Raw genomic sequence first — 13,329 nt, forward strand, 5'->3', positions numbered from 1 at the left:
ATGAGACATCAAATAAGTTGGAAGTGCGGAGTGTATACTTATTTGAATTCGTTATGATTAGACGGGGGTTCGGGGGCAGCGCCCCCGAGTAGCGGGGTCCAAGGGGCGGCAGCCCCTGACGGGGGCCAAGGGGCAACGCCGTTGGCTGGCTTGGAAATTTTTTATTTCCATTAAAGTTGTTGTATAGAAAATTCATCCGGAAACGTAATTTCTGAAAGTTGAAGGACTAATTTGCAATAATTTGAAAACGAAGAGACGCGACTCTTCGCCTTCAGCCTCTTCTTATGATTGATTTCTGGTTCAAAGTTGAGATCGAAATATAGACATACAGATCGCGTATATATAGTGTTTCGAAAATTTTAAAAAAAATTTGAGCTGGCCGATCGCTCGCCTGCAATGGCGGCCAACTGATCGGAGAGCGCATCGGTCAACGGCCGAAAATCGGTGTGCGCTCGCCGATTTTCTCACCGATTTGCCGCTCGCCGCCAGCAATGGTTCGGCGAGCGGACCGGCCAGCGCCGGGAATCCGCTAGCCGCCATTGTGGATGCTCTTACAACAGTCGCAGCCACCAGCTACATGCCGTTTACAATCTATGGTGTGCTGGTATGTGTGTTCTTGAGAGAAAAGCATTTGGATTTCGATCACGGGTTCTTATTGGTTGGTAGATAATGAAAAAAAAACTTCAGATGATTTATTTTGTACTCCATTCTTCATTTTAGCTTTGTTTAATTTATAGTTTTCTATCTGTTGTGGTTGCAGGCAAGATGGTTCTTCTTGATAAGTTGTTCCCAAAATTAGAGTGTGATTCTAGGGTTTTGATACTTTCCTAGGTTGGAGCCATGATAGACTTCATAGGATATGTCATAAGAAGGAGGTCCAAATTTTCCGATTATACAGTAAGGTTTGTCTTGTCATTACTTTATATTATAGTTATATCAAGTGCTCTGGAGGTCTAATGCTCCGTCCATTATTAAATGTCTCATAAATGACCGATACAAGTTTTGTTAAAATTGTTTAACTTTATAATGTATAGTGCGTAGAAAAGTTAGTGGAATGCATGATCTACTTTTATATATTAGTTTTATATTAAAATGTTAGTATAATAGGTTAGTGGAATGTGGGACTTGCTTTGATATATTGATTTTATAATAAAATGTGAGTGTAATGAGTTAGTGGAATGTAGGGTCCACTTACCAAATATAGTACTCCCTGCGTTCCAAGGAAGATGACCCCTTCCTTGGACGGACGGGAATTTATGCAATTTTATTTTGTGTATGAAGAGAAGAGAGTAAAGTAAGAGATAGGGAATGAAGTAGAGAGAAATGTGTTTCCATTTTTAGTAATGGGTCATCTTGGTTGGGTCAATCCCAAAACGGAAAGTGGGTTATTTTCAATGGGACGGAAGGAGTAAAAGTAAAATGAAATATTTATTGGCGGACAGATGAAAAGGGAAAAATGAGACATTTAATGACGGACAAAGAAAGGGAGTACTATTTATCATTTGACATTATGTAGTGCACAAATCACAATTGAGAAAAAGTGTTACTGAAAGGGCATATAATCCAAAACGGAAAGTGGGTCATCTTCAATGGGACGGAGGGAGTAAAAGTAAAATGAAATATTTATTGACGGACAGATGGAAAAGGAAAAATGAGACATTTAATGACGGACAAAGAAAGGGAGTACTATTTATCATTTGACATTATGTAGTGCACAAATCACAATTGAGAAAAAGTGTTACTGAAAGGGCCTATAAGAAGCTTGCTCTTAATGCCTTGGTTATCCAGCGAGGGATGAGAAGAAGAGGTGACGAGAGAAGAAACATTAGACCATGCACCCAACCCAATCCAATCATTCATTTTTTCAATATTTAATTAAAGAACATAGAGATTGAGAGAGAGATTCAATTTTATGTTTATACGATGATACAAAACCTCATAATTATAGGTAAACGTAGAAGCAAATGATAAAAGAAAACTAAAAATAACTTCATAATCATATGTAAACATATTTTAATACTCCCTACTCCCGATAAAGTTGAGTCGTATTCCTTTATGGCACGTCTCGATCCAGTACTTGGTGGGTATTTGGTATATTTTATGGGATTGGATATGAGATCAGGTAATGAAATTTAAATAATTTGGGTATTGAGTATTACACAAATACCTGATTCATTATTTAGACTATTTTCTAATACTCGATTTTTTATTTTTAAATTATATTATTGATTGTTTCTATATTTGATTAGATGTGTAATAGTAACATTTACATATTGCATAACCAATTTCCATAAAGACAAAGACAATAGTGTACTTTAAAATAAACATGACCCATTTGTATAGTTTTAAATAAATTATATGGAATATTAAAGATATTAGTCTATTTAAATATTTTCTATATTTATATTAATATAGTATTATTTGAATTTTTTTTAGTTATTAACATAGTTAATGAGTCTGGTATGTGGGTATCCGAGTCGTCGTGTTTAGATATCCAGGGTGGGAATTTGGGTACCCAAAAATATATCGGGTCGGGTATCATGTAGGTATTTTACATGATTTTTGAGATTTTGGTACCCGGATTTTCGAATCGGGTGCCCTTGGGTACCCGTATTCCATCTCCCACTCTCTCTTATCTTTCCTACTTTTTTTCATCTTTGTTATTTTACTTTACTTTTATTTAATCCATTTAACGCTATTTATTAATTTCTATGTTCAAAAGTTTTAAATCAACTTAGTTGGAATGGAGGAAGTATTAATATATTCGAACATATGTGGTTTTAATTTTTAATAGAATAATGTGAATTATGTGATTTTCTATTCAGAGGAGCATTATGGTCAATAAGTACAATTCTGTAAAAAAAATTAATGCAACTCTCAGCCATTAGATCCTTAGATTTGATGGTTGTGATAATAATATCTGAGCTACATTATTACACTAAAAGCATTACATTATCAGCCGAGCTACATTATTAGACTACACAATCTACATTATTAGACAAAACGTGTTACATTATTGGTCGAGCTACATTATTAGACTACACAATCTACATTATTAGATGATACGGGGCATTAATCTAACGGTTACATCACAAGATCTAATGACTGAGATTTACTTTAATTATGACACGTGACATTAATCTAACGGTTACATCACAAGATCAAATGACTGAGATTTACTTTAATTTTTGATAGAATTTCACTTATTGATTTGATCACATCCCTCTGCATTAAATACTTTGGAACTTTTGAGAGTTTCAAATTTTTTCTCCAAACTTTTGGGACTATCTAGAATTTTCTTAAATTTTTGGAATTATTTTATTTTCCTCAATGGTGGATGTTTTTCTAAATTATTTATTATCTAGTATTTCTGTTCAAATTTGGGTATAAATACATTGTTTTTTTAATATGGGTGTAACGTATACATGTGACTTTGTAATTAAGAAATTAATTTTAATTGAATGCATAATAAAAATGATGAGAAGACATGTGATTATATACAATCCGCTTATAAATCATAATTATACTATTTCTGATAAGAGGGAGTAACTTTTATCATAAAGGCAATAGGGTGGTTTTATTGCATTAAAACTGCATCAATTTCATAGCTAGAAGCAAAAGCATTGAATGCCTAAAATTCATGTCATAACTCTCTTATCATTTTGGTTAAACCCATCATATTTTAATAAATCTGTTAAAAAAGTAGAGATAAGCCCATAATTCTTGATGAACTTCTGTAATAGTCAAAATGAATGATTTCTAAGATTTGTCAAAAAGAAAAAAAGGAATCCATGTTTGAGTTCGGATTGGAATTCTGATTGAAGTGAAAAAAAACAAGACCATTTATTTCTGATTTTAAGACCGATAGTTCTAGTAGTCTGGCTCAATTCTTTCAAATTGTTTCTCATCTGTTAATCTCATAAACCCTCTGGGTTTAATAAAGGAAAAACCTATCAAGCATGCTCTTATCTTTGTAGGATTTGTAGCAACTCTATCTCCAAATATGAATAGATCCCCACTTGCGCAAATCATTGTTAGAGTTTTGTATATTTCCTCACAATGTGTTATAGGATAAAAATACAAACTCTAAATATTATACAAACTCCAACACAGTTTCAACACAGTGTCAACACAGTGTAAAATTTCAAGATCTTGATGTATAATACAATATCAACACAATGTCAATACAATGTCTACACAACATCAACCATTAACACCGTGTTTATATTTTTTGTTGGTATTATTTTATCACCTATTGACATTTTCTAATGGTCCAAATCATAGTTTGGAGTTTGTACAATATTTAGAGTTTGCATTTGATTACATCCAATGTGTTATATTTATACATGTATAAGATGTTATTTACTGCATTGAAATGTATAAGAATACTAAATTGAAATCACTAGAAATCTCGAGTAGTAAACTGTATATACTGAATAAACATTTGTACAACAAAGAGAAGGTAATCAGACATGATCCCAAAATGTTGAGTGGGCACTACATACTACACAATTATATTTAAAGCCACTACTGTCATTTTAGGACCATGTAAATGCTTAAACATTTACATACATAAACAATCTCATCTCCCTCTTTGCTCCAAACTCATCCCCAGGTGATCCATTCCCAGCATTTTCATGAGAAATATACCATCATTGGCAGGCACATTATATGACAGACGCAACGCAGGTGTTGGATAGATCATGCGGCTAAGGAACACCCAACACCCCACAAAAGTTCCCCATGGCTCCTGTGCCGGGAAAGGTGGAGTAACCTAACCTTAGTGTACTCTCCGGTAGCGCCCTTCTCTCAAACTTGACACTCTCGTGTATTCAATCTCTGCATCGGAATTTGATGCACCAAACTTATACTTACGCCCGACCCCAGAAGCACCCATCTTAGAGAATATGCTGCCACAGTCGCTCAAAGTGTGGTTACTGTGGAGGCTTCGTCCAGTATCTCCTAACCGCCTCTGTGGAATTTGATCTAAGACATGAGTAAAACCATTGTTATTGTCAAGAAAAGAGGTACAAGGAAGACGCAGATGACAAGAATATGTGAGTAGATTCAATCATTTTGCATAAAAGATCAATATTTTTATTTTTAATACGAGTAGCTTAAATTTATATGATACTCCCTCCATCTCCAAAGAAAATGCACTTTGGATTTGGCACGGGTTTTAATGCAGTAAGAGAGATGTAGAGAGAAAAAAGTAATTAAAGTATTGTTAGTGGAGAATGGGGCCCAACTCATTAGACAGAAAAGAGTTTACAAAATTAGAAAGTGCATATTCTTGAGGGACGGACTAAAAAGGAAAGAGTGCATATTTTTATGGAATGGATGGAGTAGGAAAGAGTTGAGCTATAAGAAACCAATTTTCTCATCAACCGATGAATATTGACAGATAAACAAAAATGAAGATCACTCGCTCTTTGATCAGAGAAGACATATGTGAAAGAATTTCTAATAAGCTTAACACAAGGTAAGAAGATTATGTAAACAAGAAACTAATAATTCACCTTCAATGTGATCATATGAACCTCCAATATGCACGCTACTTGAACGATTCAGACGTACTTTACTGAGCTGTGGGCAAGGAAAATGTTCTTCCCTCTTCTCGGTTTCAATTACATCTTTCTTGGGTGGAGTTGTAATACGTTCCTCCTCGGTATGCTTACTGGAAGCAAAAGGTGTTATGCTAAAGGAGTCATCTAACACATCAGAGATCTCAACATAATTAGTTGTGGTGATGATTTCATCTGCACTAAAACCAAAAGATGCTCTGTAAGCTTCGAGTTCCTCAGCATCTGGTTTGCAAGTTTTGTTCTGACGGTTCTGGTATCCATTTCCACCATTTGAATAAGCATCTGATTCCTTGGAAATACTTAGCCTACCACCAGAATTAGAAAAGGATGAATGGTCAAGGTAGAATTGAGCAAACGTCTCTGGGCAGAAGAAATTGGAATCTTGACGTGACTTGGAGGCTACAACTGCCTGGGCATTAGGAAACATGCCTGAGTCGGACTTTGCATATGGAGACCCTTCTGAAGGGATAGAGGGATCCCACTGAGAAGGGAATTCCCTTCCATTGAAGGATGACGATAAGCAATCACCGGACGTCCTGGAAACAGGTGATCTAAGCATACTTGCAGGACTACCCGGATAAAGTAAATATGTTGATTGAAGATCATTTGCATCAGGGTAGCTGATCTTATCAGTGGTTTTGAATTTCGCCGACGATGAAAGGAAATGTGCATAAGGCACATCTGGTGAAGATGGAGTTGTCAAATGTGCCAGCTCTGGTGGAGGAGTTAAAGGAGCTGTAGATGGCTCAGTTGTGAAAGACGAGAATACAGGAGGTGAGACCAGCTGAGTCTCGTGAGCATATGGACCAGTGACGAACATAGTAGATGATGGACCTCCAGGTGAATTGGCAGACGAGAAGCAGTTGGGGGACTGAGCTGTTGATGGGAGGCCAGAATTCGAGAATGAAGCAGGTGAGGATGGTGGAGCTAAAAGAGACAAAGCAACGCCAGTAGCCTGATTAGGCAATCCACCACCTTGAGGCCAAATTGGCTGATTTGATATAGCATTGGCATCCGGGATGCGTGATGCAGGAACAATACGCTTTCCACCTTTTTGTGTCCGGAAACAAGACAGTCCACCCAAACAACCTGCCCACCTTTTCCGCTGCCAATATAATAACTCAGTATCATCACATGTACATTCAAAAAAATGTTTTTTCACATAAATCAACTGAAATAAAGAAGACAATAAGAGAAATAAGCTACAACAATAGGTTCTGTTGGGTACTTTGACTTCAAGAATAGCTGAGACTACCTGAATGTATTACTGAACTATTGTTTCACTTAATCGAAATGACAAGTTAGCACATAAGCAGGTGCAAAAAGAAGCTATTATGAGATATATCTCTAAATAGAAAATGGTGCACGTGATGATTCTTTGCCCCGACTTCCGTGTCAGCTATCAGTTTAAGGAATATTAATCTAACCATAGTTATGAACACGTTAATTTATTTCTTTCAAAGTTTAAGCTTAAATTCCCAAAGAGTAAAGAAAGCCTGCCTTGGAAGGGTGGGATATCAGGGAAAGACACATCAAAGGAAATATCCCCAAAACATAGAGGGAAGGTTGCATACAGTGTAAACTACTACAGAATATATCATCTTACTGTAGGATAAATGATATTCTGAATCATACATCGCAAAAATATGCTGTAACTCGCCAAGCTTCTGAATAGATTTTGAAATTCTGCATTTGAGCTAACAAAGACACTTTTAAACTTACTTTCTGCGCCTCTATGGAGTCCCATTTATACCTTTGAATCACAACAAAAGGTTTTTTCAGTATTCTGAAATTATAAAGTTCTAGGATGCTGCTAGCATCATCAAGAAAGATGAAGTCTATGTGACATGGAAGATCTACCTCCACTAATAACACTCGAATCCTACACCTAAAATGGCATATATGGGCGCAAGAAGCAAATGAGTAAATGGCAAATGATGATGCATGTATTAATCATTAGCATACCCGAGGTGCTGGAGGTTGCTGTGGCTGCAGAAACCGATTCTGCACCGATGCCATAACAAGCTATTCACTGGAGGACCCCACACTAAACTCTTTGTACACTTTTCCTCGGTGACAAGTCTGTCACTCTGTTTAACTGGGGTCGAAGTGGCTATAATTCACGCAAACCAGCAGCGACAAATGCTCTATGACAGGCTTAGGAAATTCTATGAAATTACAAGAGCTTACTAAACCTTCAAGCATGGACCAATTAAAAGAAGCTCAATTTGCTTCTCAATCCTATCCAGTCGCATGCACCTGAAAAATCCGTAACAGCATACAAGAAGAAAGCACAATTAGGTAATATATTCTGAACAGAATTTTTTTCACAGAAGTCATTAAGCTCAAAAATTTTCCCAATACACATGAAATTCCTAACGCTGCTTCATTGCCAGCTCTTGATCAAAATAATAACATTCCAATTCACCTGATAGTAAAAAGAAAATCCTGTTACTAACAAACAAGAAAGTTGACCCTACTCCTTTCCAGGGAAATGCTGACCAGCTACTGTGCTCTAACAGCATGAAAAATGTTCAACAACCCCTAAAAAATTCTCACCCACATCACATCATAAGGCGGAGAATTAAACAAGGAAATTTGACAAATCACCCAGCGCCACTCACACAAAATAATCTTAAACTACATATTATTACACGAATTAGAAAACACGAAAACCTAGCAAGCAAAACAGCTAAAAAATTACAGACGGAAAATGAAGAAGAAAACACAGTATAAATTAGAGCAACTGAGCAAATGCAGTTACCTGGAAAAAGAAGTGTCCACATTTCTCTGAGTTCGGCTGCTAGGAGAGAGCAAAGAGCGCGAAGATCCGCAGAAGCTGAGTGATAATGTAGAGAGAGAGATGCGTGTAAAAGGGAAAGAAAGCAAAGGGCGTAGATCTGATCAGCTTTCTCTTGATCGTTGATTGATTGAAGTTTGAAGCGTTCGATAATTTTTCGTTATACAGAATTTCATTTTTCATTGTATTATTTTATATTTCCCCTTTTTTTCATAAAATTAGAGTATTATACTATTCCTTCGTAATTCTATTTCACTTTTACTATAAATGGTAAGAACATTACCAGTGGGCGCCATAAGGCGCGCCCTATGGCGCGCACGTCATCAGTTTCATCCTCCTACCCCCACCTACAGTGAGACGCCCTAAAGCGCGCCCTATGCATTTTCTTTTATTTAAATATTTAAATAACTATAAAAATTGGGGAAAAAACTTCATTTTATTTATAAAAATTAATGTTCATACATTTATAAAAATTAATGTTCATATGCTTATGAGTTAGTCAAGAGTAGAGTCACATTATTAGTAATGTAATTGGATTTAAAATTAGAAAAATTCATGTTATAAAAATTAATACATTTTATAAAAATTAATTTTTATCACATTTTCATCTTACTAAATGTATAAAACAATTTAATTTTCAAGATATCTCAACTGGTGTGTGTAGCCCAATGGCTAGGATTATTGCCTTCCAAGCAATAGACCCGGGTTCGACTTTTTCGTCTGTCCCTAAAAAGTATGAACTATTTCCTTTTTCGTCCGTCCCTAAAGAGTATGAACTTTCTAATTTTAAAAAAATTCAAACAACATACTACCCCTACACATCATTTTATTTACAACTTTTATCATTATCATTAACACTTATACCATTATAATACTATGGACCTCACTCTCCACTAACATTATTTCCACTACCCTTTTTCTCTCTCTCTCTTACTTTCTCTTTATTTATTAAAACACGTGTCGAACCCAAAGTTATACTCTTTGGGGACGGAGGGAGTAGCATGGATGTGAGCGCCCCAGACCCATTTTTATTCATTTTTTACGCCGTACTCTTCCGCAAGAGCACAACACCTATATTCATGCTCATCCGCAAGAGCATGGTCAAAGGTCTAGTCATTCTATTATTGAATTTAAATACTTCAATTACTAAAAACATTTCCACAATATTAAAATACATTTAAAATATCTGAAATACGATTACAAATTACTAAAAAAATAAAAATTACATAATTAAAATCCTAAAAATTAAAAATTACTATATAATTAAACTCATAAATTAAAAAAATCACTGCTCGTGGCAGAATTTCGCCCAAATGTGTTGGATTAGGTCTTCTTGTAGCTCAATGTGGGTTTTGGTATCGTGAATTGTGTGTCTTCTTTCGATCCTCTCGCGCACCGTCGTATGCACACCTCGGCATGGGGGAGACCTTGCGGTTGAGCTTCTGGCTTCATCCTCGTCAGAAAAGTTAGCCGCCCTCGCTCCTTCGTCAGCTATAATCATGTTGTGCAAGATAATATACGTATATATGATGTCGGCAATATTCTTAATGTACCACAATCGAGCCGAAGTCTTCACAATGTTGAATCGGGCTTGAAGGACCCCAAAAGCTCTTTCAACGTCTTTCCGGGCAGCCTCTTCATGCTACACATAAAGAACTCGTTTCGGGTCTTGCGACATGTTGGCGGTGAAGTCGATCACCGGTGCTACACCATTCAAAACATCATAGAGGGGTGAAGAATAGAGCACGTTCAAGTTGTTGTTGGATCCAGCCACACCGAAATATGCATGTCAAATCCATAGGCGGTAGTCGGCAACCGCTTCAAGGATAAGCGTTGGGCCGCAGCCTTTGTTGCCGCTTAAGTGTTGCCCCCTCCAAGCATTCGGGAAATTCTTCCATCTCCAATACATGCAGTCAATGCTGCCAAGCATACCAGGAAATTCGTGGACTGTTTCGTAAAGATGAAGCAACCGTTGACAATCTTCGGTGGTGGGTGCCCGAAGGAATTTCTCACCGAAAGCAGAACGAACGCCGACACAAAAAATTTTGAGGCATGGGATTCCAATTGACTCACCCACATGCAAATACTCGTCGAACATATCAACCGTTTGTCAGGTAGCAAATTGTCGGAGGGCAAAAGTACACTTCTGCAATGCCGAGAGACTTTGCCGACCGATTGCGTCTGTACGTGATTGAAAGTATTCAACACGGGCGGACAATGTGTTGGCAATACGCATAAACAAGCGTTTTGACACGCGGAAACGGCGCCGGAAGTAATCTGCTTGAAACCGCGGCTTGTCGGAAAAACAGTTGTCAGTGAGCCCCGGTCACGAGGGATGTAGCGGCGATTTGATCTCGTTGGTCGAGGAGGAGGGGCGGGGGCAGCGGTGGTGACATAGGCATCATAGGCGGCACGATATTGTTGATAGTATTCTTGTTCTTCGCGCTCCGTTTTCACAGTGATATCGTTCATATCCATTTTTTAATTTAGAGAATGTTTGAGTGAGAGAGAAAGATGTAGGTGAATTGTATGAAAAAATATGAGAGAAGTATGAGTGACAGATAATTTGATGTGAAAAATGGATGATGACTGTGTGTATTTATAGATGATTTTGGATTAAATATTTTTTAAAAAATAAAAAAAAAAATCAAAAAAAGGTAATAAAACGGCTATATTTTTTGGAATCCAGAAATATTTTTTTTGGGATTATTTTCAATTTTTTTAAAAAATTGGAAATTCCAACGGAAATGTTGTTGGTCAATCAGTGAATGCCACGTCGCCCTGCTCTTCAACACGGCAGTGCTCGATGCTAAGAGCATCCACAACACTGGCCCGGATTCAGGCCTCAAGTCCCCTCCACGTCATCATTCCCCTAAATTTAAGTCTCGACCACAACTACTCTAACTCTGCAGGCCCCATCCCAGGCCACAACTATTAAATTGCACTATTCACAACTACAATATATTTTACTCGTAAAATAGAATACGTTGAATAATTAAAACCGGGAAAATTCATTGTTTAGTTGAAAAAAGAAAATTACAAATCCTAGAAAAAAAATTACAAGTCCTAGAAAATAAAAATACAAGTCATAAAAATAAGATGATTGAAATGGAGAAATTGTTGGAAGAATGTTGAAGAAAAGGAGTATAAATAGGCAAAAAAATTGAAAAATAAAATAAAATAAATTGTGGCTCGCTGGGGCACGGCCCGGGCACGTCTAACGCTGGGCCAGGACGGAACTTGGGCACGCCCAGGCCGTGATTCTCTCCCCTCCAACGTACGGTGACACCGGCCGGGACCCAAGCGCGGTCGGTCATGCCGTCGGCAGGAGCACATCGGCGAACAGAGTGTTGGCCGCGTCGTCGGCACGACGCCTGCTCTTAGCTAAGAGCACCGATGCAAATGCTCTAAAGTAGGAGAAATAAAGAGAGAGTAAAGTAGATGATAAATAAAGTAAGAGTAATTAGTATAGTGATACAATATTCCACTAACTTATTAAACACACTTTTCTTAAAATTTGCGCCAAAATGAAATAAGTCTCTTATTGTGTGGCTGAGTGAGTACTATGAACAAGGGAAATGAAATTGGGATTCTAAGGGTCTGTACAAAAATCACTTTTATTTTGATTAGAAATACAACCTTATTATAATTAACCCAATAAATAACCAAAATCATGAATTTGATGTCGTACAATTGATGGTGTACTGTTCTACAACATGGAGACCAAAGTGGCTTTTACTTGAAATTGAAATAAATATTCATTGGATGAATTTATAGAGATCTATCGATGATAGATGCATTTATTATTGTATCCCAAGATACATTCAGTATCGATACACACGAATATCTATACATCTACGAATTCCACGAAAATTAAATATTAGAATTAATCTTGCTCTATCCTTATATTCTCAATTTTAGTTACTTTATATCGAAGTTTCAGGTTCTCTCTTCTGGATGTTAATTACTCTCTTCATCCTATCATAACTAAAAAGAATTCATAAGACATTCTTGTGAACACAAGATTGAAGAAAAATGATACTCCGTATTTAGTTATTAGAAAGAACCTCTTTTTTAGTACATCAACTATACTAAATGAGTAAATTTGGTATATAACATTTCATAATATCTTTTGAGGTCTATTAACTATAAGTTAATAACAATTCAACTACTTTTGGCTATTTTCAATATTTTCATGACTAAAGTATCCTTAATGTCATCAAGGGCAATTCAATCTATTTATTCATCCACTTTTTTCTTTCTTCTAATTTATTTAGGATTAAGTTTAATAGATCTTATGCAAATATTATTAATATATATCATACCTTATTTGAATATTATGATATTACTTTATAGTGCTAGTTAATACTTTTATATGGTTACCTTCTCAATTATTTAGATAGTACTAAGATAAATATTTTATTTTAATGAATCTCGTAATTTTATTAAACTGAAAATTTAAGTTAATCATAATATATAATATATACTACATTGAAATAAAAATTTAATAAGTAGAAAAAATATGATTCACGAATAGTCAAGGGAATAGATATGAGAACTATGAACAGTTTTCATGATGTTGTAAATAGCCTAATGATAATATTAAGACGCGACATTGTGATATTAAACAATTGATAGCAACTATTGATTTTTTATTTAATTAAAAATCATAGATTTAAATTAATCATATATTCAACTAAAAATGTCATTATCTTTTTTATTAAATTGATTATTGATAATTTCAACTAATTTTTTTAGATTACACTTACTACATAAGAGTAGATAAAATAAAACTTAGCTGTTTGAATTATTTAAGATTCTATGTATGTTAATAAATTTTAATTTATTTCTAATCATCAATTTTGTATTGCACTTAAAAATAATATATTCTATGTATAGCTTTAAGATTGAAAAATTAATATTTCTTCTAATAAATTGAACTAC

General features: G+C 35.7%; 1 protein-coding gene across 4 annotated transcripts; it reads right to left on the minus strand.

Moving 5' to 3' along the window:
- Positions 1-4,393: 4,393 nt before the first annotated feature.
- On the minus strand, positions 4,394-8,535 carry LOC121755665 (uncharacterized protein At1g76660-like). Of its 4 annotated transcripts, none has more exons than XM_042150997.1 (4): positions 8,350-8,535; positions 7,551-7,844; positions 5,520-6,690; positions 4,394-4,986 (listed from the first exon to the last, which is right to left on the minus strand). In XM_042150997.1, the coding sequence occupies exons 2-4, from the start codon at positions 7,602-7,604 to the stop codon at positions 4,781-4,783; spliced, it is 1,431 nt and encodes a 476-aa protein (XP_042006931.1). In that variant the 5' UTR covers positions 7,605-7,844; positions 8,350-8,535; the 3' UTR covers positions 4,394-4,780. The 4 variants fall into 4 exon arrangements, with proteins under 4 accessions (XP_042006931.1, XP_042006935.1, XP_042006934.1 ...); XM_042151001.1 differs by lacking the exon at positions 8,350-8,535 and adding an exon at positions 7,308-7,338 and having other exon boundaries at positions 7,551-7,703; XM_042151000.1 differs by lacking the exon at positions 8,350-8,535 and adding an exon at positions 7,221-7,338 and having other exon boundaries at positions 7,551-7,703.
- Positions 8,536-13,329: the final 4,794 nt, after the last annotated feature.

Source organism: Salvia splendens, chromosome 11, assembly GCF_004379255.2.
Source record: "Salvia splendens isolate huo1 chromosome 11, SspV2, whole genome shotgun sequence".
Lineage (NCBI taxonomy): Eukaryota > Viridiplantae > Streptophyta > Magnoliopsida > Lamiales > Lamiaceae > Salvia > Salvia splendens.

Coding starts and splice junctions, on each gene's coding strand:
- LOC121755665 (XM_042151000.1), bottom strand. CDS start 7,277: ATGCAGAATTTCAAAATCTATTCAGAAGCTTGGCGAGTTACAGCATAT. Junction 6,691..7,220: donor TTACAGCATATTTTTGCGAT/GTATGATTCAGA, acceptor TTATATTGGCAG/CGGAAAAGGTGGGCAGGTTG. Junction 4,987..5,519: donor TTCATATGATCACATTGAAG/GTGAATTATTAG, acceptor CTCATGTCTTAG/ATCAAATTCCACAGAGGCGG.